At 41.5% G+C, this 22,585-nt stretch overlaps 1 protein-coding gene across 16 annotated transcripts in view; it reads left to right on the top strand.

The window, feature by feature from the left end:
* The window catches only part of APBB2 (amyloid beta precursor protein binding family B member 2), a 300,231-nt gene that overhangs the window by 119,391 nt on the left and 158,255 nt on the right, over positions 1-22,585 (top strand). For 7 of the 16 annotated variants that reach the window (XM_074992662.1, XM_074992660.1, XM_074992671.1 and 4 more), the window contains exon 4: positions 16,427-16,495. The exons of the other annotated variants lie outside the window; for them this stretch is intronic. In XM_074992662.1, the coding sequence (XP_074848763.1) occupies positions 16,477-16,495 (19 nt within the window). In that variant the 5' untranslated portion in view covers positions 16,427-16,476. The remainder of the gene's footprint in view (positions 1-16,426; positions 16,496-22,585) is intronic. 16 annotated transcript variants of the gene reach the window in all.

Raw genomic sequence — 22,585 nt, 5'->3', positions numbered from 1 at the left:
GCTGGCGGCCTAGCAAGATGCTTTTAAAACAGTACTTTCAAATAAGAGTCTATAATGCTTTGAGATGTGAAAACTGATGTTTGTGTAGCACAGAGACCTGTCAGGACACTTTTTTATAGGATGGTACTGTTTTTTCTTGTTGCTGAATCCTTTGTTTTCCCTTAGGGCAATGTCTGACTATTTTTGGAAGTTTGTTAGTGGTTTAGGAGGCAGGTAGAGAGTCCCTTTTTCGGTGCATAGTGTTCAATGAAAAATGACTACTTTGACATTTTACAAACATTAACAGGGCTAAAATTTCAGAACCATTCTTCTCGTTAAATTTCATGGCAGCTGTGCCTTTCCTTTAAAAAAAAAATTGTTGGTTCCATCCAACATCTTAAAGAAGACAGTGATGAGCCCTGCAGGTCCTGATGTACCCATCTTTCTTTGTGTGGATCCCATTTTTTTTCTCCCATTCACCATGCTTCTTGGGGGAATATAGACCTCTTGTGAAAGCACAGGGCTGTAAGCCAGGAGACCAAGCTTCAGTTTTCATTTATGCTCTCTTTAAAACCTCCTTATGCTACCAGTGATACATAAGGAGGCCTAATTGCAAATTAAGACTCGCAATTTTACCGTAATTCATATCTACTGGATACCTTTTTCAAATTTGTTTCTTCCAAGTTTCAAATATCAGTTTGCTCAGATTGAGAAAATAACATACTGAGTTACAGAGAGAGGTGTTTCTACTGCAGACAATCCTAACAGTCTGAAGGTAAAACTTTCAAAAGTGGTAGGTGACTTAGGAGCCTAATGGCTGGTCTACATGGGAAATTTACATCAGAATAACTACATCTCTCAGAGGTACGAAAAATCCACAACCCTTTAAGATTTAGAAATGCCAACCTGATCCTCTGGGTTAGACAGTGCTAGGTCAATGCAAGGATTTGCCTTTAGACCTAGCTATCATCTTTCAGGGAGGTGGATTACCTTTGCCAATGAGAGAACCCCTTCTGGAGGCATATTTAAGTCTACATCAGTGGTCTTCAGCTTGTGTTCTGTGAACCCTTAGGGATCTGCGTACTTACATGTAAGATTTCCCAAGGGGTCCAAATGAAAACAAGGTTGAAAACCAATGGTCTGTACTGAAGAGCTGCAACTGCAGTGATACAGTTGTGCCACTGCAGCAATTTAAATGTATAGATAAGTTTAGTCCTATTGAAAATCAATGGCACTTAGGCTCCTCAATTATTTAGGTAGCGTGGTCAAGTAGCTAGAGCATGAGACTGGAACTTGTGAGACTGGGTTGTATTTGGGGCTCTGCTACTGACTTTTAGGGTAGTGTTGGGCAAATCACATAATCTGTGCCTCATTAGTACAATTAAAATAGTGATCCTGACCTCATTTGTAAACACTTTGAGAGCTACTGCTGGAAAGTTCTATATAAGAGCTAGGTATTTTTCTTTTCTTTTATTCTGAAAATGTTACCCTGGATGTGAGGTCATGTCTTAAATTATTTCTTAAATGAGTCATGTGATGTATAAGTAGTTTCTATGTTTTACCTTCCTAAGGGAAGATAAAGAATTGCAGACTTGAGGCTTAACTTACATTAAATGAAGCTGTCCACATGAACTGACAGTAGTCCGTATGACTATGTTGCACTTTATGAACAGTACTTTTGCAATTGCCCTTTTATGTTGGCCACAGTCACTTCATTGTTAAAATATTTTATATATTTACAGCTTTATAAAAATATAGCAGTGCAAGAAGGGAATGGTGAAAACAGTCTGACATACTGATAACGTTAAGTTTTGTATATATGCTAGAGGAGCTTTTATTGGAGTTCAGAGTAACAATAATACATTAACTCTTCCATATCTGGCAGCCCCAGGACCGAGAGGTTGCTGGATATTCAAATATTCTGGAAAATAAAGAGGTATACCTAGCAATGCATAATGCTAAAGGAAAACAAGATTAGATATTAAGAAACAAACAAATGTATGCAGAGTACTTTATTTACCAACAACAGTAGCACTGTAAACTTATACTGTATTTGCTGTATTTATTTGCATTTACTTTCACTATACTGTACTTATGGAAAACGAAAGTAAAATTTATTTATGGTTTAAATGCTGGTTATTTCAAAGTTACGGTTGATCAAATGCTGGATATGAAAGAGTTTACTGTATTACATTCTCAGCTTTTCTCATGTTTTTTATGACCAGGTTTCATGTTTGTTATAATTTAAACAAATTTAGCAACATCTCTGCACAAATAAGCTCAGTTATATTCTCTATAAATTGCTTAGTTTATAAGTATCAGAGAGGTAGCCGTGTTAGTCTGTATCTTGGAGAACAACAGGAAGTCCTGTGACACCTTATAGACTAACAGATATTTTGGGGCATAAGCTTTTGTGGGGAAAGACCCGCAAGATCAGTAAGATAAACTTGACATCTTGATTTCATTTGTGGATATGGCATAGTATCTTCAGTTAAATTGAGGTTGCCCAACATAAAACAGCAATATTAATTAGAAGATCTTGATCTAATAGCTTTCAAAGCACGCTGAAAGTAAAATTAACATATTTGGGTATTGACATAAACAATCAACTTTCTGCAGTTACTGTATGATATGACCTAGTCTGGCACACATAATTTTTTTCTTTTTTTTGGTATTCAGTTTGTTTAAACAGAATAGAACAATAAAAATTTGTTTATAAATTAACTATTTGTAATTCTCAGAGTATTTCTGTATGCACCATTAAGATTTGAAGAGGGGGGAAGCTATGGTTTTATCGGTAACCTTGCTGGGCTGTGGTTCTTGTTTTCTTTTTATCATATATATTACTTTTGCTGTGTCTGTCTGTCTGTCTGTCTGTCTGGGCAAGTTTCTACCATGTTCCCCTCCCCTAGTCAGCATGGGGCCCGGACCAGCCCCCGACAGAGCCTCCCCCAAACACCATGCCAGCCCCTCCCCCATCCAGCCTGGGGCCTGGCCCATAACCTTTGGATGTGTATTACAACAAGTTTCTGTCTAGAACTTTTCTTCCAGCCCAGTTTCTGCTTGCAAGCGGAGCTGCAACAGGGCCTCTAGTAAGGTTTATGAGCCCAGTTTTAGTTCAGTTTTAATGGGTCAGCAAATTACAGATTGGTAGTGTGAAGACTAACTTGAATATCCCTGTTGAAAAGGCATCCTGTGTTCTGAAATGCACCCTATTCAATTACTGGAATCAATGAATGCATTTAGGAGGACATAGGTTTGTGAGTGACATTGATGTGGACTGCATTTTCTTTCTCTTGCTACCTCTCCACAGAATGTGAACCCAGCCCAATTTGTGCTGTTGCCAGTGTGCATCCCCTGCCATCAGTATCAGGGAACAGAAAATTAGGAAGGGAGATATTTAACTCAGGAGTCTGAGAGAATAAGAGATTCCCAACAAAATGGATCTCAGAATCTGGACATTTGCTCCAATTTCCAAGAAATGTCAGATGGTTGGTTCAAACTGTTGTCATCACCTCTTCCTTTTTAAGGTACTTACCATAGCCCCCATTATCATTAAATATCTCTGTCTTTAATGTAAATTAAGAGACTTGCCCAAAGTCATACAGCAACTCTGTGGCAGAGTAGTAATTGAGCCCCAGTCTCCAAGCCCAAAACCCTTGTTTTCATCGCTACACAATTCTTTTTTGGTAAGTAAAGGTTTGTGGCTTCTATAGTAATCTTTTGGAGGCAGATAATACTTAAGGATGGTTACTAATCATCTGTCAGGATTTCTTAATTAGATGGCTTCCTTTCATTTGTTAATTTCTGATTTGCAAATTAATGTTGTAGTAATTGATCACCATTGTATGTTAAATCCATGGAGGACGGATATAAGTACTCCTCCTATTTTCAAGCAGTTCTGGTTCTTAACCCAAGCCTCCCTTATGAGCCGGGGAGAAAAGGAGAAACTTACATTAGAATTGGTTAGAAATACTGTACTAATTTAAGACATATTAACAGATCAATTAAATAACCATTAAGTAAAATATTCTTAGCATGGGAGCATCAAGAGGGCTCAACTCTGTATCGCATCGGCTCAAATCTTGCCAAGCTGGGTTGGAGCGCAGCAAGTTAAAGCGCTGTGCAGTGCCACTGTACGTCAGGCTGTTGCATTGGGAACCATGCCCCCAGCGCTGTTAAGTACTCCCCTTGTGGAGGTTGTTTACCTAGATCTCTGGGAGACCTCTCTCCAAGCGCTCTTGCTGTGGCCACACTGCTGCATTCAAGTGCTGTCACTGCTGTGCTTCAAACCTTCTGTGTAGCCAAAGCCAAAGGTGTGTAGACAGTACTTTAATTATGTCACATGTTACTAGCATTTATTGCACTTACAGGTGGGTACTACATGGAGACATCCTGCCAGCAGCTTCATGCTAATGAGCAGTCTTGCAATTGCAAATGGCTGCTCATTAGCATATTCTCACAGCTCATCAGCACAGTTGCATGAGATGTCACTGCTGTCAGTGGGTGTTACCGGCATTAAACAGACCATGTAGATGTGTGTCTGCTGGCAAAAAACCCCCTCTGTTGCCAGCCCCTTATAGCTGATTCAGATTTAATTAGTACAGTATTTCTTACCAGTTCTAGTGTAAATGGCCTGATTCCGGCATAAGGGCCTGGCAACAGAGTGGGGCTTTGCTGACAGATGCATACAGCTATGCTAATGAGCCACAGGAATATACTAATGAGCAGCCATTTGCAATCACGGGACTGCTCATTAGCATGAAGCTGCAGGACATCTCCATGTAGACCCAGCCACAAAGTGTAGTACAAACTACACTTTGTACTACCCATTACTGGCATATCATAAAAGATAAGTAATATTAAACTGCGCTCCTCAGATAAATGAGCAAAGGTCAAAGTTACAAACATAAATGTCTGAAGGTAGGCTTTTAAATCCATGTTTGAATAAATAACTGCAGCCTGATTTTCAGAGGTGCTGGTCCCATGCCTATGGCAACTGTTAATGGGAACTGCAAGTTCTGAGCACTTAAAAATCAGGTTACTTTTACTTAGATGCTTAACTTAAGGTACTTAGATTTAAACATTTGACTAAACTATTTTCTGACTGTATTATTTTTGTTTACTGCAAACTATTCTGTAATGAATTCCCAGTCCATATGAATTAAAGAGGTTCTGCTGTATTTTGATTTCTTTCCTTTCTTTACATTTTGGCTTTTGTTGATTATTTCACATTTGTTTTCTTGCTTTTGTTTCCCTTCATCTGTGATAGCTTCATATGGTGCATTAATGGATTATTTCCCATTTATTTTATTTTTTTGTAAAATCCTCCCTTAACCCAGAATAAAGTCTGCAAAAACCAAGAGGGTTCTTGTTCTCACATCATATTTGGTGTAAAACAGAGGCTAATGGATTTGATCTTCTGAATCTGCCTTTATTTATTTAATATATTTTTCCTGGGGCCTGGATGGTCATCAGAAAGTATATCAGAATAATAGTATTCTGTTCCTAAAATACAAAACGCAGAGAACAGTTAAATATTTAAAGACTTATGTAAACTGAGTTAGAGTGAATCTGGCTTTGGTGATGTGCAAATGAGCTTCTGAGAATGCACACGCCTACAACAAAACTTCATTCAAAGGATAACACATTCTTCTGTTGAACCCTGACTGAATCATGAGATTTCTCTGGCTACCAACAAATAAGCATTGTTCCTGCAGCAATGTTTTCAGTATACTTTGCTCTTCCAAATACATTACTGCCTCAGCAATATCTGGCTCAAAACTACTAGCCTCAGTCTGGGTAGTTTTGGTGTAAAACCCTTTCTGAATAGCCTTGATAGGAACTAAACAGTGTCCAACAATACATTGATGGATAGTGATTTATTATTTCCAGGGCCTCAAAATTTTGTTATGGGATTTGGTCAATGAAAGACTTAATCTGTGTACAGTATATGAAAATTAGTGAATGTGCCAGTAGATGGCGCTCAAAAATACATACTACTTCTCCTGAATAGTAACAGAGAGAAAGCAAAACTATCAAAACAAAAAAGCAGTCAAGTAGCACTTTAAAGACTAACAAAATAATGTATTAGGTGGTGAGCTTTCATGGGACTCACTTCTTCAGACCATAGCCATACCACAACAGACTCAATATTTAAGGCACAGAGAACCAAAAAAAAAATCAAGGTTGACAAATCAGAAAAAAATTATCAAGGTGAGCAAATCAGAGAGTACAGGGGCAGAAGTTGAGGGTGGGGGGGTGTCAAGAATTAGATTAAGCCAAGTACGCAAAAGAACCCCTATTATGACCCAGAAAATTCACATCTTGGTTCAAGCCACATGTTAATGTGTCGAATTTGAATATAAAAGAGAGTTCAGAAGCCTCTCTTTGCAGACTGTTGTGAAAATTCCTCTTCATTGAAACAGAAACTTTTAAGTCATTAACAGAATGGCCCACTCCATTAAAATGTTGACTGACCGGTTTGTGAATTAGGAGTGTTCTTATGTCTGTTTTGTGCCCATTAATTCTTTGTCTGAGAGAGTTTGAAGTCTGTCCAATATACAAAGCATCCGGGTATTGTTGGCACATGATGGCATATATGATGTTAGCTGAGGAACATGAGAATGTGCCCGTGATTCTGTGAATAACCTGGTTAGGGCCAGTGATGGTATCTCCAGAATAGGTATGTGGACAAAGCTGGCAACAGAATTTGTTGCAAGGAAAAGTTCCAGGACTGGTGCTCTTGCGGTATAAACTGTGGTTGTGGGTGAGAATCCTCATAAGGTTGGGAAGTTGTCTGTAGGAGAGAATAGGCCTGTCACCTAGGGCCTTCTGGAATGTGGCATCCTGATTAAGGATAGGTTGTAGGTCTTTAATAATTGTTGCAGTGGTTTGAGTTGGGGGCTGTAGGTAATGACCAGTGGTGTTCTGTTCTTGGCTTTTTTGGGCCTATCTTGGAGTAGCCGGTCTCTGGGTATTCGTCTGGCCCTGGCGGTTTTTGTTTTTTTTATTTATTTCTCCTTCTGGGTAATTCAGGTTTATGAATATTTGGTAGAGATCTTGTAGTTTTCGGTCTCTGTCAGTAGGATCAGAGCAAATGCAATTGCACCTAAGGGCTTGCCTGTAAACAATGGATCTAGTTATGTGTGCAGGATGGAAGCTAGAAAGGTGTAGGTAAGTATAGAGATCAGTGGGTTTCCGGTAGAGCGTGGTGCCGATCAGGCCATCCTTGATTTGTACTGTAGCATCCAGGAAATGTCTCTCTCCCATGGAGTAATTGAGGCATAAGTTGGTGGGGTGCAGGTTGTTCAAGTCTTTGTGGAATTCTTCTAGAGTCTCTATACCATGGGTCCAAATCATAAATATGTCATCAATGTATCTTAAGTAGAGGAGGGGTAATAGGGGACGAGAACTGAGGAGTCGTTCTTCCAGATCAGCCATGAATATATTAGCATATTGTGGGGCCATGCGGGTGCCTATAGCAGTTCCACTAATCTGGAGATATAAATTGTCCCCAAATCGGAAATCATTGTGGGTGAGAATAAAGTTACAGAGGTCAGACACCCGACTGACTGTGGTGACATCAGGGATGGCATTCCTGATTGCTTGTAATCTGTCTTTGTATGCAGTATTAGGGTACAGAGCCTCTACATCCATGGTGGCAAGGATAGTGTTGTCAGGAACTTTTCTGATGTTTTGTACTTTCCCCAGGAAGTCAGGGGTATCTCAGAGATAGCTGGGAGAGTTGGTGGCAGAGGGTTTGAGGAGGGAGTCCACATAACTGGATAGTCCAGTGGTAAGGGTGCCAATACCTGAAATTATACTGCTCTTGAGTTTTTCAGGTGCCAGAACGCTTTTGTATACTGCAAATGAGATTTGGTGGCTGGGCTGAATGGGAGTGGATGTACGCTAAGGGTAGCTGTATGCTTGCTGGTTTTCTGTCTTTAATCCAACACACTCTTTGGGCTCTATTTATTGCACAATAGTTAGAGAATCAGTTAAGTAGGCTTAATTAATGAAGCTGTTGTAAACCATCCTGGATGCATGGTGTTCTATTCACCTGCATGTCCTGATCGAAAGGCTTTTTAAAGGGGTTGATACTGACTTGGTGCCATTAAGAACATTTGGGAAGCTGGGAATTGGCAATTGATTCTGCCAATTTTTCACTCTGTTCAGGAAGTAATCATCCTTGGAATAGCTCTCCTTTCTGATCTAAGTGTTGCCAAGTGACCTATGTCAGATTTATGTAGAAGCTGAAAAAAAGTCTAGTCTGAACTAATAAAGTCTGATTCAGATTAAATAGTTTTGCCTGGCGAATTTATCAGAGCCCCCATCAGGCTTCTTTCCATTATCTTGTTAAGACTCTGAATAGCCTGTCTGATTTATGGGGCAGTTTGTTTGTTTGTTTGTTTGCTCTATAATAGAAACGTGGCACAGAGAGAAGAAAAAGGCTGTCTTGCTTTCCATTAATTTGATTGGGATTATTTTGGTTTTAGAAATCCAAAACAGGTTCATATGATGCTTTAGCAATGGGTAAGAGTTAAATGTTGGTTGATGTTGGAGAAAGAGTAACTGCAAGTTTGGGAATAGCCAGTCCATCTGGCTGCTTGGTCAATCCATTGCAAGAATTCTGTTTTAAAGTGTCAAATTTTTGTTTTTCAGTTTGTATACAAGAGAGACAGAGCGAATGGAATACATACTATTTTTACCGTATAGAAATGTGTGTGTATTTAAGGGAGTTTTCTTGTTTTTGGGGAAGCTGGGGTGGGAAGAAGAGATGAAGAATCTAATTGGAGTGTTTGTTCATGTGTATTCCAAAACAGGTGGTCGCGTGCATACATGCACGTTAGCTGGAAGAGTTTTCCCCTGGCAGCTAGCCATAGGGTTGGCCTGGGCGCCCCTGGGAGTTGCATTTCCATGGTGCTGAATGTAGCGCCCTGCTCACCCCCATCACCTTCAGTTCCTTTTTACCACAAGTGACAGCTGGAATTCTCCTGTGCTCTTGCTCACAAGGGAAGCAGCTTTCTTCTCAGTCCATATTGCTTTTAATTAGTTAACAATTAAATAGTTGACAGTTAAGTATTTCATCGGTTATAGTTTAGTTAAGTTTTAATTGGAAGGTTTGTTTTTACGTCCCATGTGTGCCTCAGCACCAGGGCAAGCCTGGGTTCTGGGCTTCAAAGCCTGTGACTCGTGTGGCAAGAATGTGCCCAGAAGCGACCCCCACACTTACTGCTTGAAGTGTTTAGGAGAGGGTCACCCGAGGACCATAGTGTGATTTCTAAAACCTTCAGGCCTGTCACACACAAAGATGGAGGGTATGGATCAGCCAGACCACATACCAATGGACTCAGTGCCAAACGCACCTCCATTGCTTCTGAGCCGCCCTGTGCCTCCAGCTCAACCTCAGGTGCCCCCTAATGACTTGCGGCACCTGATAGACTCCTCTAACTGCGTGCCTAGGCAGCACCATTCCCAATCACCAGACCTGCAGAAGAAGAAGAGACTGGGTTTGGGGACCAAGGGTGGGGAAGATCTCCTACAGCCATGTCCAAGGACACATCGAGGGTGAGATCCGAGTCAGACCACCAGGCTTTGACACCCGTATCTGAACTGTGGGGAAGAACTCCGAATTCAAATACCTCATGTCCAGCCAGGTCTCCACAGCTAGCATGGGGCATTGTTGTGTCCTCCATGTCTGAGGCTTTCCAAGCAGCCCAGGATTGGGTGCACTGCATGGCTCCCTTTTTTTCTCCAGCACCAGATCCCCAGTAAGCGTGGCTGAGATGCAACTCAGCAATGATGGCTCGATGCTCTCCCTTGCTGACACACTGCTCCTTAGCATTGCAATGGGATCCAAGGGGTAAATCACTGCACCAGAGTTCAGTGCTCAGAAGCTTAGCTCCTCCTAGGTCATCCTTCATGAACAACTTGGAGTCACAGTTTTACTCAGGCAGATCCGATTGGAGCACGAGCCAGAGATAGATATCCACCTGTGATTGGCACTGTGGCCCTCTCAGTGGCAGCCCCCGACCCAATGGGCCTTTTGGACTCCCTGGGCTTTTGATCAAAGCCAAGGTCAGAACCAAGAGCATTACTCAAGGCCATCATCTGTGGCATCTGCCACCTTTGTTCCTCCACAGGGACCAACAGCTTTGGTGACAACCCAAGTAATTGAGCCTCCAACCTCTTCCGCCAACGTGCCAAGACTGTTGCCCTGCTGAATACCATCCATAATGCCAATTTCAACACCAATGTGGATACTGACACAGGCACCAATATCAGTGACTTTGATGCTGACACTGATAGCGGCAGTGGTGTAGCACCAACAGCAGCTCCAGCATCACTGGTGGCACCAAAGCCATTGAGATCATCTTTGTTGCCGTTAGTATATGCTGGATCTGGAATACAAACAGTTATCCTGGTTGGCCCTATGCAGCAGGCACTCTAACCACTGACAGGCAGCTCCTCCTTATCTTTCCCAGTGAGGTGCTGATGTGCTTGATGTCAGCCATGGCTCTGCAAAGACAGTAACGCCCTCCAACAAATACTCCAAAATGTGTCCCAGTGTCTCAACATACAGGTAGAGGAGGTGGGGGAGGATGTTGACCCCACTGTAGACATCCTGTCTTCCTCTGCTCCTGGCTTTATTGCATTGCTGATCATTAGGTCCATTTCAGATGCTACCAAAACACTGTGGCCAACCCCAGCCTCCTTGCTTCTAACTGCCAGGCATAATGAGAGGCACTGTTTTGTTCCATCAAGGAGGTTTGAGCACCTCCATTCTCACTCTCCCCCAGACTCTCTGATGGTGGATGCAGCAAACCACTATGAACTGTAGGGTTTCCATGGCCCATCTCCAAAGAACAGAGAAGCTAAATGATTGGATGTGTATGGCAGAAAGGTCTAATCCACTGGGAGTCTTCAGCTGCATATATCTAACCAGCAAGTGTTGGTTTCTAGATACGGCTTTAATATATGCAACACTTTATCAAAGTTTACAGTTTCTCCCCTGAGACTCTTGCCAAATTTTCAGCAATCCTAGAAGAAGGCAGGGTCACATCTAGAGGATCCTTACAAGCAGCATTTGACTCTGTGGATACAGCTACTAGTCATGGCAGCAGGTATAGCCGTGTGAAAGAAGGCCTGGCTACAAGTCTCAGGTCTATCTTATGAGATCCAGCAGACCATTCAGGATTTTTCTTTCAAAGATACATCCATGAAAGATATATTTCAAAGATACATCTTTTTTCAGAAAAGATGGAGATGAGACCTCATATTCTCAAAGACTCAAGAACAATCCTTAAGTCCGTAGGGGTTCCTACTTCTCCTACTCAAGATAGGCTCTTTATGCCTCATAGCTAGTCCTGCCCTTACTCACCTCAAGGCCACTGGAAAGCCTAGAAGGAGAAATAGGAATGGCAGGAGATGCCAACTGCTTCATCAGGACAAGGCTCTGGTCTGCCCAAACCCTCAGCAAGCCATAAGCAACAATTTTGAGGGGTCGGTCAAGGATGATATGGCACTTGTTCTTTTAGATCTACCTCATCTTACTTTCTCCTCCCTACTATCTTCTTTCTACCATGCGCAATCCCAGATTACTTCAGGTCATTGTGTATTAGGCACAGTAGAGAGGGAATACTTCATCCAGTTTTTCTCCCCTCCACCCTCTCATCCCCAACTCCCCATCCTTCTCCAGGAACCCTTCTCATGAGCAACTCCTAATTGAGAATGTGCAGGTGCTTGTATGTCTGGGGGTGATAGAGGAGGTCCCTCCAGAAAGCAGGGGACAGTGTTTTCACTCCTGCTACTTCATAATTCCAAAAGCCCAGGGCAAGCTTTTTCTCATTTTGGACCTGCAGGAACTCAACAAATTTGTAGAGAAACTCAAGTCCCACACGGTTTCCCTGGCACCCATAATTCCCTCCCTGGGACTGAATGACTGGTATGCCATCCTCAGCTTTAGGAACTTGTATTTCCCCATCTTGATCTCTCAACCTCACAGGAAGTACTTGAGAGTTCTAATAGACAACAAGCATTACCAATTCACAGTGCTCCCCTTCAGCCTATCCTTAGCCCCTCACAAAATGCATGGCAGTGGTTGCCGGCTTCCTTTACAGATATCAGGTTCAAGTTTTTCCATACCTCGATGACTGTCTTATCAAGGGCCAGTCCAACAGTCAGGTAGAGGCCCATGTGACATTCATCACAGCTATTTTTGACTATCTAGGCCTCCTTCTTACTGAGTTCAAATCCATTTTCTTCCCAGTTCAGAGGATAGAGGTCACTGGGGTTGTCCTAGAATCCACTTAAGCAAGGGTCTACCTCCCAGTGGAATGGTTTCAGGCCATGACCGCTATCGTTTGGTCTCTCAGAAGTTTCCCCAGAACCATGGCCAGGAACTGCCTCTAACTTTTAGGTGACTTGGTTTTCTGGACATAAATGATATAGCACGCAAGGCTCAGACTGCTTCAGCTATGGCTGTTATCAACCTCCCGTCCATCCCATGACACACTGGACAGGCTAGTAACTTTACCCACTGTAGTGTTAGATTCTGTCCTTTGGTGTCTTGACCGAAGCCAACTTTGCTCCGGTGTCCCCTTCCCATTACCGCAGACCTTAGTGATGTCTGCAGCAGACTTGGGCTGGGGAGCCCATTTGGGAGAATTCAGAACTGAAGGCATTTGGTCCCTCACCAATCTGGCACTCCACATAAATATCTGGGAACTCAGAGTGGTCTGATTGGTGTGCCAGGAATTCAGACCCCAGCTGTCATTGTATACTGGTGTTAACAGACAACACAAAAACAGCAACAAATGAGGGTGCACTCTCCTCTCCCCTATGTCACAAAGTTCATAGATTATGGCATTTCTGTGAGAAGCAGTCAGTACATCCACAGATCTCGCAGGAGCACAGAACAATTTAGCAGACAATCTCAGACGCTCCTTCAATCCCATGATTGATCCCTTCAGTCCACAGGTGGCTGATTCAGTCTTCCAGAGGTGGGAACCTCCCCAGAAAGACTCTTTGCAACTTGGCACAATGGGAAGTGTCTCCAGTTCTGTTAGTTCCAGAACCTCAGCCTGGGCCCTTCCAGGGGATGCATTCCTCCTCAACTGGGTACCTCAGCTCCTGTGTGCATTTTCACCCATACCACCTGTTCACAGAGTGCTGATAAAAATCAGGCAGGACTGAGCCCAGGTCATCCTCATAGCCCTGGCTGGGGCTGTCAACATTGCTGCACCTTACTGGTGGACATGTCAGTGGAGGCTCCGATCCTACTAATGATAGTCTCGGGCCTTCTCACACAAGACCACAGCTGGCTACTCCACCTGAACTTGAAGTCTCTCCCACTCAAAGCATGGAAACTCAATGGCTAAGCTCCTTGGTGCTCTCATGCTGAGACCAGGTTAGACAAGTCCTCTGTGGCAGTGTGAAACCTTCTACAAGAACTGCCTGCATTGCCAAGTGGATAGATTTTCAGTTTGGTTCAATCAACATGTTTCTCCCCACCATCCCTGCGCAGGCTCTGATATCTTTGATTTTAGACTATCTCTGCCACCTAAAGCAATAGGAGCACTTAGTCTCTTCCATAAAAGTTCATTTAGATGGACATGAACAACACATCTCAAAGAACATTTTTGAGAAGATGAGTAACGTTTTTATTCATCTGTGCAGAGATGAAGAAATAAAATTCTTGTGTCTTGCATGTGTTTGTATTTTTGTTTTTGAATCATATTCAAGAAAATAAATTGCTTTGGAAGAAGAAGTTTACTAGACAAATGTTGTTTCTGGAAACATACAGATCTGGTGGCAGAAAGTTGTCTTAATCTTGCTTGCAATGAATCAAGATATGGCATGCACTCTGTCTTTATATAATGTCAATTCAGGTTATTGTCTGCCAGACTGTTCCATTCTGCATAGGAAAAATCTAATTTAAAATAAAAAAAGAAAATTAAATGGGGGAAAAAAGATGTGCGAGGTCGTCTTGTCCATGCTGCTGATAAGTGCAGGGCAGCTCCTTACAGCATATTATATTGTACTTTGTGTAAATGGAAGAGGCTTCTATTTACTTTTTATGTGATTGCTGGGTTTATGAAAAATCCTGCAGTACATGGTAACATTTCTGTCAAACTAAAATGCAAGATACTTTGTCCATAAGAACTTATCTCTCCGATGAGCAGTCCAGTATATGTTTATATCTGTGTCTAACAAAGTTCCTTGAAATTGTATAAAAATAATAATGCAAGGGTCTTGACTTTGACCAATTATTTGCTTTTATCTATAAAACGGTTAGAATTGGGTTGAGTGCTGACTGGTCTCTACATGTTTGCTGGCTAGGAGCTGGGGTGGGAAAGTTGTGGAATACTGCTAAGGAAATGCACTCTACTTGAATGTTTAAACCCATGGCTTTTAATGATTTTAAGTTTTTTAACTTAACGGTAGAATATAAAGACAGGCCAGTATAATGGATTTTCATTAACAAGACATATAAGAACATCACTATAAGACAGACAGCATTGCTGTTAAGCGTCGGCAGGAGGCTGGCAGTGCATTCAGCTCTAAATTTACAAATGCAGTTATATGGCAGAGGCATCTGGCTGGGGCTGTCTTGACAGGAGCCAGAAGACAAAACAGCCCAAGGATGAAGCTTATGGTAGGCTTGGGAGCTCAGCAATGTTAGGTGGAATGGGAGAAACTGGAAATGAGACAGTGGTCAACAAGGAAGCTGGTCTGGACTGGGGCGCACTAGGAGCCAGAGTGTCAGGCAAAAGAGGACCAACCATGGCTATTGCAAACTAGGCACCTGGGAGGGGAGAGGCACTCAGATAAGCTGCTTGCAACTCTTGTTCCTTTCCTGCACCATGTATTACCCAAACAGCACCTTCTCTGCTCAGTTTTTCCTTTAGTATCTTTCCTTCTGGTTCTTCTGCCTAACTGCTTCTCTATCAGAAGGTTCTTCTCTCCAAGTTCTATTGTCAGCCATTATTCCTAGTTATGGTGTAGTATAGTTTTTCTTATCACTCGTGGAAGTCTTTCTCCTTTCCAACAGTCAGACAGCCACTGGCTGTAACTAGTGATTCTCCATAACAGTTTCCCCAAACATTGCCAAGTTTTTTCAGGATCTGATTACCCTTCCAAGGAGAGAGGTTTAGCTCTCTTCCCAGCATTAGCTAGGGTCATGCTTGTAACATGTATGCTGAAGGTGGCACAGTGAAGGTTGACAAAACAATGAGGAAACCTATCATGTTACCCTGATACTGATCTTAGTTATACCACCATAAATCTTGATATTTGCACCAGTGCAACTGAGTCCAAAATTGCATGTTTTGCATGTATATGGTGTGTGGAATGGAGAGACATAGCATTAAGATTGGTGTCAGAACGTTTTTATGAGTGTTGACTATTTAGCATTGAAACTTGGAACTTAAAATGTTACAGTAAATGTATTTTTCTGTAGAATCAAACTTTTAATTTAATTATTAGTAAGTGTAGAGAGTTATATTTAGGATTTAGTAAAGTACTTTTGGATACAAAAAACTATCCTATATTTCTATGAAGCTGTTTACGCTTTTGGTTGACTTAAATTACACAGCATCTGAAATCATAGGCTCAAAGCCTGATATTTTGTCATATATACTGTATTCACTGGATGGCGCTGCATAAAATGGAATCTGCGTTATAAAGAATTTGGGTTTTTGGGGGGGGTCTGTCTCCAAATTAAGGACTCGCAACCTCAGATTGTGTATTATTGCACCCTTAATCACAATTCCTGTTGATATATAGGTTTCAGATTACTTTTCTACCTTGTTCAAAAATTATTTTAACCCTCCCCTCCAAATATTACAACAAAACAAGATATTAAGGAAAAACTCAACACTAAGAAAGTGCCATCTAGAAAACAGGTTTGCATGATTGTTCTCTATTGTTGTGTCTGTTCATCAAGCTATTTCCTACAGTCTAGTGTCAAAGACTGAGCCCTATTCTGCTCTTCCTCTAGTGAGTATTCTTCACTCATGCATGTTAGTCCTAGGACACCCTAATGTGACTGCTCTCCTGGGTAAGTGTCACTTAAATGAGTGAGTGAGGACTACAGGAACAAACCTTGTATTTTGTAATATGAGAAAATGCTTACCCGAGTATGTTGCTCTAAAAATGGGAAATCGTATTCACATTTTGCTTTCTGCCTTATTAAAGTGTGCACCAGGCATAAAAAATATGCTGTCAGTGGGGTTTTTTTTAAAGTACTTGCACTAATTAGTTTTACAAAATACCTAGTTCCTCTACTGAAACATTCTGCAGCTGCCAACACTTATGAAAACTCAGCAACATTATGTTGCAATGTTTTATTATCATACTTAACAGCTCTTTAGGAAATTTTATGTGATGTTTTTCTTTTGTGTTTTTCTTTGTTTTTAATTTCTTAAATGATCCCTCTTTTCAGATTTCAAATTATAATCCTTTTCCTGATCCATTGCTGAAGCCCTGAGATCCATGTCAGAAGTACTTCCAGGTCAGATGCCCTTTCACATATTTCCATAAGCAAAATCTTAAAATCTCTCTCTTCTTATCAGGACCATATTGGTTTTAAGTTTGCATTCATAAGGGGAACAAGCAAACACTTTGTTTTCTTTTTTTTGGAAAAAAAATGGTCCTTTCTTAAGTTAATTCTTGCTTGAGGAAAGGTATTTAAAAGCAGAATAAAGTACAGTCACAAACAAATATGTCTTATTTAAAATGTTTATATTCTGTTTGGATGCTAATGTTCTTGTATTTTTAGCCAAAAAAGCCTTGCATTTTATAAGGTTTGTGACGTGACTTTTGAAAAATATTAAACAGGGCCATTTTGTTCGTATTATTTGAAGTACAGTTGTGCCCCATTCACAGTGAGACCTCATGTTCAACACTGGACAAATAAGAAATAATCCTGATTCAGACATGGATCAGTATTGGTTAAATGATAGGAGACAAAAGTGGAGGAGTAAATAGTCCATTTTAAAAATTGAGAGAGGTTAATAGAGGGGGCAACAAGAGTCTGCACTGGAATCTAGGGCCCTGTGGTTACACTAGAGAATTCTGTCTACAAAATGGGCTTTGCCAGCAAACTCATGGAGCATCTACACACAAAATACACATTGTTGACAGAAACTGTCAACAAAAAAAGCTGTGTAGACTCTCCAGGGGCCCTTTTGTTGGCAGAGTAGATTGAAAGTTCGATCTGCTTTTGTGTGTAGACGCAATTGTTGTCAGAAATTTTGTCGGAACATCCCATCTGACAGATACTTCTGTCGACAGATTGCTGTAGTGTAACCATAGCCAGGGAGCTCAACATGTTCAAGGACGATCTAGGAGGTAGTATTTCCAGGTGATTCAAAACAATTTAAAATAGTGAATTTCAAAGCTGACTGCAGAGAGTTATTGGTAGTAGGAGGGGGGATATCACAAAACTGAGTGACTGGGCAGATGAAATTCAACATTGGTAAGTACAAAATAATGCAAAAAAATCATTGGAAAAAAAATAATCCCAGTTACAAATATAACAAGATGGGATCTGTGTTAGTTGTTACCCAGAAGAAAAAGATTTTGGAGTCACCATGGACAGTTCTCTGAAAGCTTCAGCACAATGAGCAGCAGTGGTCAAAACTGTTAGAGGAACTGTTAGGAAAGGAATGGAAAATAGGACAAATCTTAGTGCCTCTATATAAATCCAGGGTAACTCAACATCTTAAATACTGTGTCCAGGTTTGGTTGCCCATCCACAAAAAGATTGTAGTGGAATTGGAGAATGTTCAGAGAAGTGCAACAAAGATTATCAGGGGCTGGCAGGTAGAAAGGTGAAGTGTATTCTTGTAAAGGCAGGGCAGTATGGTGTAGTGAGAAATGTGAAATACAGACTTGGGGCAGCCCCTTTCTTGATTTGCCTCTTGTATCATCACTTTTACATCCGAGCGAAGTGAGTGGGAAAATTGTAACATGGAGGAGGAAATTTGTGTTGGAAATGGTTTGGACCTCTTTAGGACGTGATAGGACCACCCTAATTGTGATATGCAATCAGATGACAATGGTTGCACATGACTCTGAATTAAAGGGTTTAGATGAAAAAGAGATGCCAAAAGAAATACAATTCTTTGGAGTTGTAAATAGTAAATTAGGATAAGCTTCCTGTGGAAAACATAACAGTCTGAATGAAAACATCTTAGAGCCTGACACAGGATGTTTTCTTTTCCTTTTTACTCTATGTCTGTCTTCTGGTAATTTAAGTCCTTCCTTAAACTCATATATTTTCCCTTACTAGAAGTAATTTTTTCCTCAGGCATTATCTTCCATCCTTGATAGATAGGCAGCTCTCTCATGTCAGGATGGATTTTCTCTATATACCTTCCCCGGTTTGTTGTTGTTTCTCTTCTTTACTTCATCTTTTTCTAGCCTCACTTTGTCACCTATTGATCAGGTTCCAACATCTTTCCTCTGTAATTTCTTCCTGTCCTGTCTTACCATTTGACTTCTTTCCTCTCTTAATTTCCATTCTGGTTCTCATATCACTGCCACATATGTATGTCCAATCTTCTCCACACCCATTAATACTAATTCCCAACTCATCTGTTTCTAACTAATGCTGCTCTTAGCTCTGATCAGCATTTGTTTCAGGTAGAACAAAGGGTGGAACACAAATCGTAGGCACTCTGAAGCTGACTGATGGCATAGGGACAACACTTGTAAATGTGTGTGTCGATGAGTATGAGGGCAGAAACAGTGGAAGATAACTGGAAGTCTACTACATTACTACTACTATGTATTGTTCTTACCCTCTCCTTTATCTGAATATATGCACTATTTATCCTGTGAAAGTTAGGAGTTGTACATATGAGTTCATGTACACCCCCCATAAATAACGGTGAGATACCATAACTTCATGTTTAGCTTTTTAAAACCTTGGCTTATGATTAACTTTCTAGGAATGAATCAGTATTCCTGGTATGTCAGTGCTGGACCTTGACTGGGTGGGCTAGTGATCATGTTGTTTTGTTCATATGTCTCCATATATTGCTTTTTGTCATTTGAAATGCAATTCACTAGATACTGAGTTAATTAAGTAAAAGGATACATTTTAATGTTATCTAGGAAGATGGGGTTTTTTTAAAAGTCTTTTCCCCACCAAAAATAGTGAGCAAAATATTGCAGGGGATACAGAGATCTGTAGGGCAGGGCTGCCTGCTTGTGACAATATTAAGATGTTTATAGATTATGAGAGTCTGAAATAAGATTACTCAGATTTTTTACATGTTATTTTGCTGAAATGTACTATGATATGATTTCAAAAACTGGTTGTGATAAATGGCATACAATTGGTGGATGTTACCAGACATAAACTGTCATGAGTCACACTCATCCTTTTCTTAAAAGATTTATATCGAGTATATTAGTTGATCACAGGATGACAACGAGCGACTGAGTGTCATTCAATTCTAGATTGTGCCTGGTGAGGTATTTCCAATAGAGACTGGGAAGTGGTAGAACTAGTATACAAGACACTGGTGAGACCTCATCTGGAATACCATTTGAATTCCTGTAACAGCAACGAAGGGTCCTGTGGCACCTTATAGACTAACAAATGTTTTGAGCATGAGCTTTTGTGAGCACAGACTCACTTCATCAGATGCTGGTCTTGGAAATCTGCAGGGCCAGGTATAAATAAGCCAGAGCAAGGGTGGGGATAACAAGGTTAGCTCAGTCAGCAAGGGTGAGGCTTACTACCAGCAGTTGATCTGGAGGTGTGAACACCAAGGGAGGGGAATCTGCTTCTGTATTTAGCCAGCCATTTGCAGTCTTTGTTTAAGCCTGATCTGAGGGCGTCGAATTTGCAGATGAATTGTAGCTCAGAAATTTCTCTTTGGAGTCTGGTCCTGAAATTTCTTTGCTGTAGGAATTTCTGTGCTCACGAAAGCTCATGCTCAAAACTTTTCTGTTAGGCTATAAGGTGCCACAGGACCCTTCGTTGCTGTTACAGATCCAGACTAACACGGCTACTCCTCTGATATTTGAATTCCTGGTATCCCATGTTTATGAAAGATGAATTCAAATGGAACAGGTGCACAGAAGGGCAACCAGGATGATCAGAGGAATGAAAAACCTATTTATGAGAGGAGACTCAAAGAGCTTGTCTTGGATAGCCTAACCAAATGAAGGCTGAGGGGAGATATGATTACTGTCAATGAACACATCAGAAGGATAAATACCAAGGAGAAAGAGGAGTTATTTAAGTTCAATGCCAATGTGGATGCAAGAGTAAATGTGTATAAGTTAGTCATCAACAGGTCTAGTATTGAAATGTGATGAAGATTTGTAAACATCAGAGGAGTGAAGTTTTTGAACAGCCTTCCAAGGTAAACAGTGGCGACAAAAAGAAATTAAGTGGCATTAAGACTGAACTTCAGACATTTATTGGGGGGTGGGAGGGAGATGGTGTGATGAGACAGTCCCCAGTCGCAAGCAGCTGATCTGCAGCTACTAGCTGTGAATATCGCCAGCAGCAGGTGATGGGACCCTAGTCAGGGAGGGTTCTGAGTTACTAAAGAGAATTCTTTCCCAAGTGTCTGGTTGCTGGGCCCTGCCGTCTGTTCAGGGGCTACGTGATCAACATATTAGAGATCAGGAAGGAATTTTCACCACATTGAAGTGGCAGAGACCCTGAGATTTTTATGTCTTCCTCGTCAGGGTGCAAATGGCAGATTATCTGTAACTTGCAATCTTTAAATGAGGAATTGAGGATTTCAGGAACTCAGCCGGAGGTTATAGATCTATTATAGGTTATGGGTCAGGAGTGGGTGGGTAAGGTACAGCAGGCCACACTAGGTAATCATGATGGTCCTTTCTGATCTTGATGTCTATGAGTATTTAAAGTCTATGTGTGATTGCCTTCAGGTTTCAGTCAAACCACAAGAAATTAAAAAAGCAAGTCAGCACATTCAAATTAAGCCATTTTTCTAAGACAGCAAATCTACATACTTACTTGCATAACAGAGGGTATTTTTTCATAAGTTTATGTTGAGGCCTCAGCCAGATGAGTCATGACATTACTTTGCATCTTGGACAAGATGTGAGATGGTAACTTTAAAAGTATTTACCTCTGAAAAATACACTAATTTCAGATACTTCATAATTTTTTGAAACATGCTATAGTTATGACTGGAATATATTAAAGATATAAATTTATTAACCAAAAACTCAAGTTAAAACACTAGTAGACCAGAATTTGAGGAAATCACAGTAACCAGATCATGAAAAGCTCATGTATTTTAAGCTCTGGGTAACGTAGAGGTGGAAGTTACTTTTAGTCTGTGGCATAGAGGAAAAGAGAGAGGTGAAATACAGAAGTCTGTTTTCTAAGGTTTAAATAACAAAAAATAATGCAATCTTGAAAATGAGGTACTTAATTTTTTTGTAAATCCACATTTTACAGTAGTCTCTTTTTCACATATTGAGTACTCAAAGATGAAATATCAGAGGGCAGCCGAAGCAGGTCTTTGCCAACGAAAGCTTATGCTCCAAAATATCTGTTAGTCTGTAAGGTGCCACAACACTTCTTGTTGTTTTCAGAGATCAAATGTATTTTAACTGGGATATTCTCCCAGTGGCTTGCTCAAATGGTAGTTTTTTATCCATGGATATATCTGCATCCAAGCCCTCATTTTACTGTGCAGCAGGCGTATCACCAATCAGCCCTGTCTGAGAGCTAACAGCAAGAGCGACAGTGCTGCATACTGTTTCAGAGGGAGTGATTGGCCTCTAATTTGCATTTCACAAACAAGTAACAGGAAGCTAGGTTTGTTTTTTCTACTGATGGTCCACATTCACACGTGCCTTGGTGCACACAATAATTTATTCTTCACATAGATGGAAAAAAATCTACACATGGATGGAAAAGATTAGAGAGAACTTTGGCCCTGATACCCACTCCCCCTGCTCCCACCCTCCAAATCCCTCAACCTTGCCCCCGTTTCCCCTCTTGCACCCAAACCCCTCATTCCCAGCCCCACCCCAGAGCCCACACTCCCTGCTGGAGCCCTGAGGTTCTCTGGCACCCCAGCTTCCTGAGCCACCCTGGTGAAAATGAGTATAGTAAACCCTCAAGATATGTGCAACCAAGTTGTGTGTATCTCAGGTTAACGTGACTGCTGCCCCGACAGGAGTGGCAGCCTGACTCTTGGCTGTGCCCCTGACAGAAGCAGTTTCTTGTCAAGGGCAGCAGCTGCAAGTCAGGCCGCTGTCCCTGACAAGAGTGGGGAAACTGGTTCCTGGAGTAGTGGGGAGCTGGGAACCAGGTGGCAGCCTGGCTCCCAGCTCCCCTCCTCTTGCAGAGCTGGGAAACTGACCAGGGTAGTAGCCTTGGTCAGTTTCCTGGCTCCAAGGAGTGGAAGGGAGCCTGGAGCCAGGCTGCCTCTGGTTCCCAGTTCCCCTTCACTGGCTGGAGCCAGGAAACTGACCAAGGCTGCTGCCTTGGTCAGTTTCTTGGGTCCTGAAAGTGGCCTCCTGGTGGGCTTCTCAGTTTCTTGGCTTTTGCAAGCCTGGGGAGCTGGGGCTCCCATTTCCCCTTGACTTGTGC

This window comes from Carettochelys insculpta, chromosome 4, assembly GCF_033958435.1.
Source record: "Carettochelys insculpta isolate YL-2023 chromosome 4, ASM3395843v1, whole genome shotgun sequence".
Lineage (NCBI taxonomy): Eukaryota > Metazoa > Chordata > Testudines > Carettochelyidae > Carettochelys > Carettochelys insculpta.
Note: the sequence above shows the minus strand (reverse complement) of the source record. Positions and strands in the feature narration are given on the sequence as shown.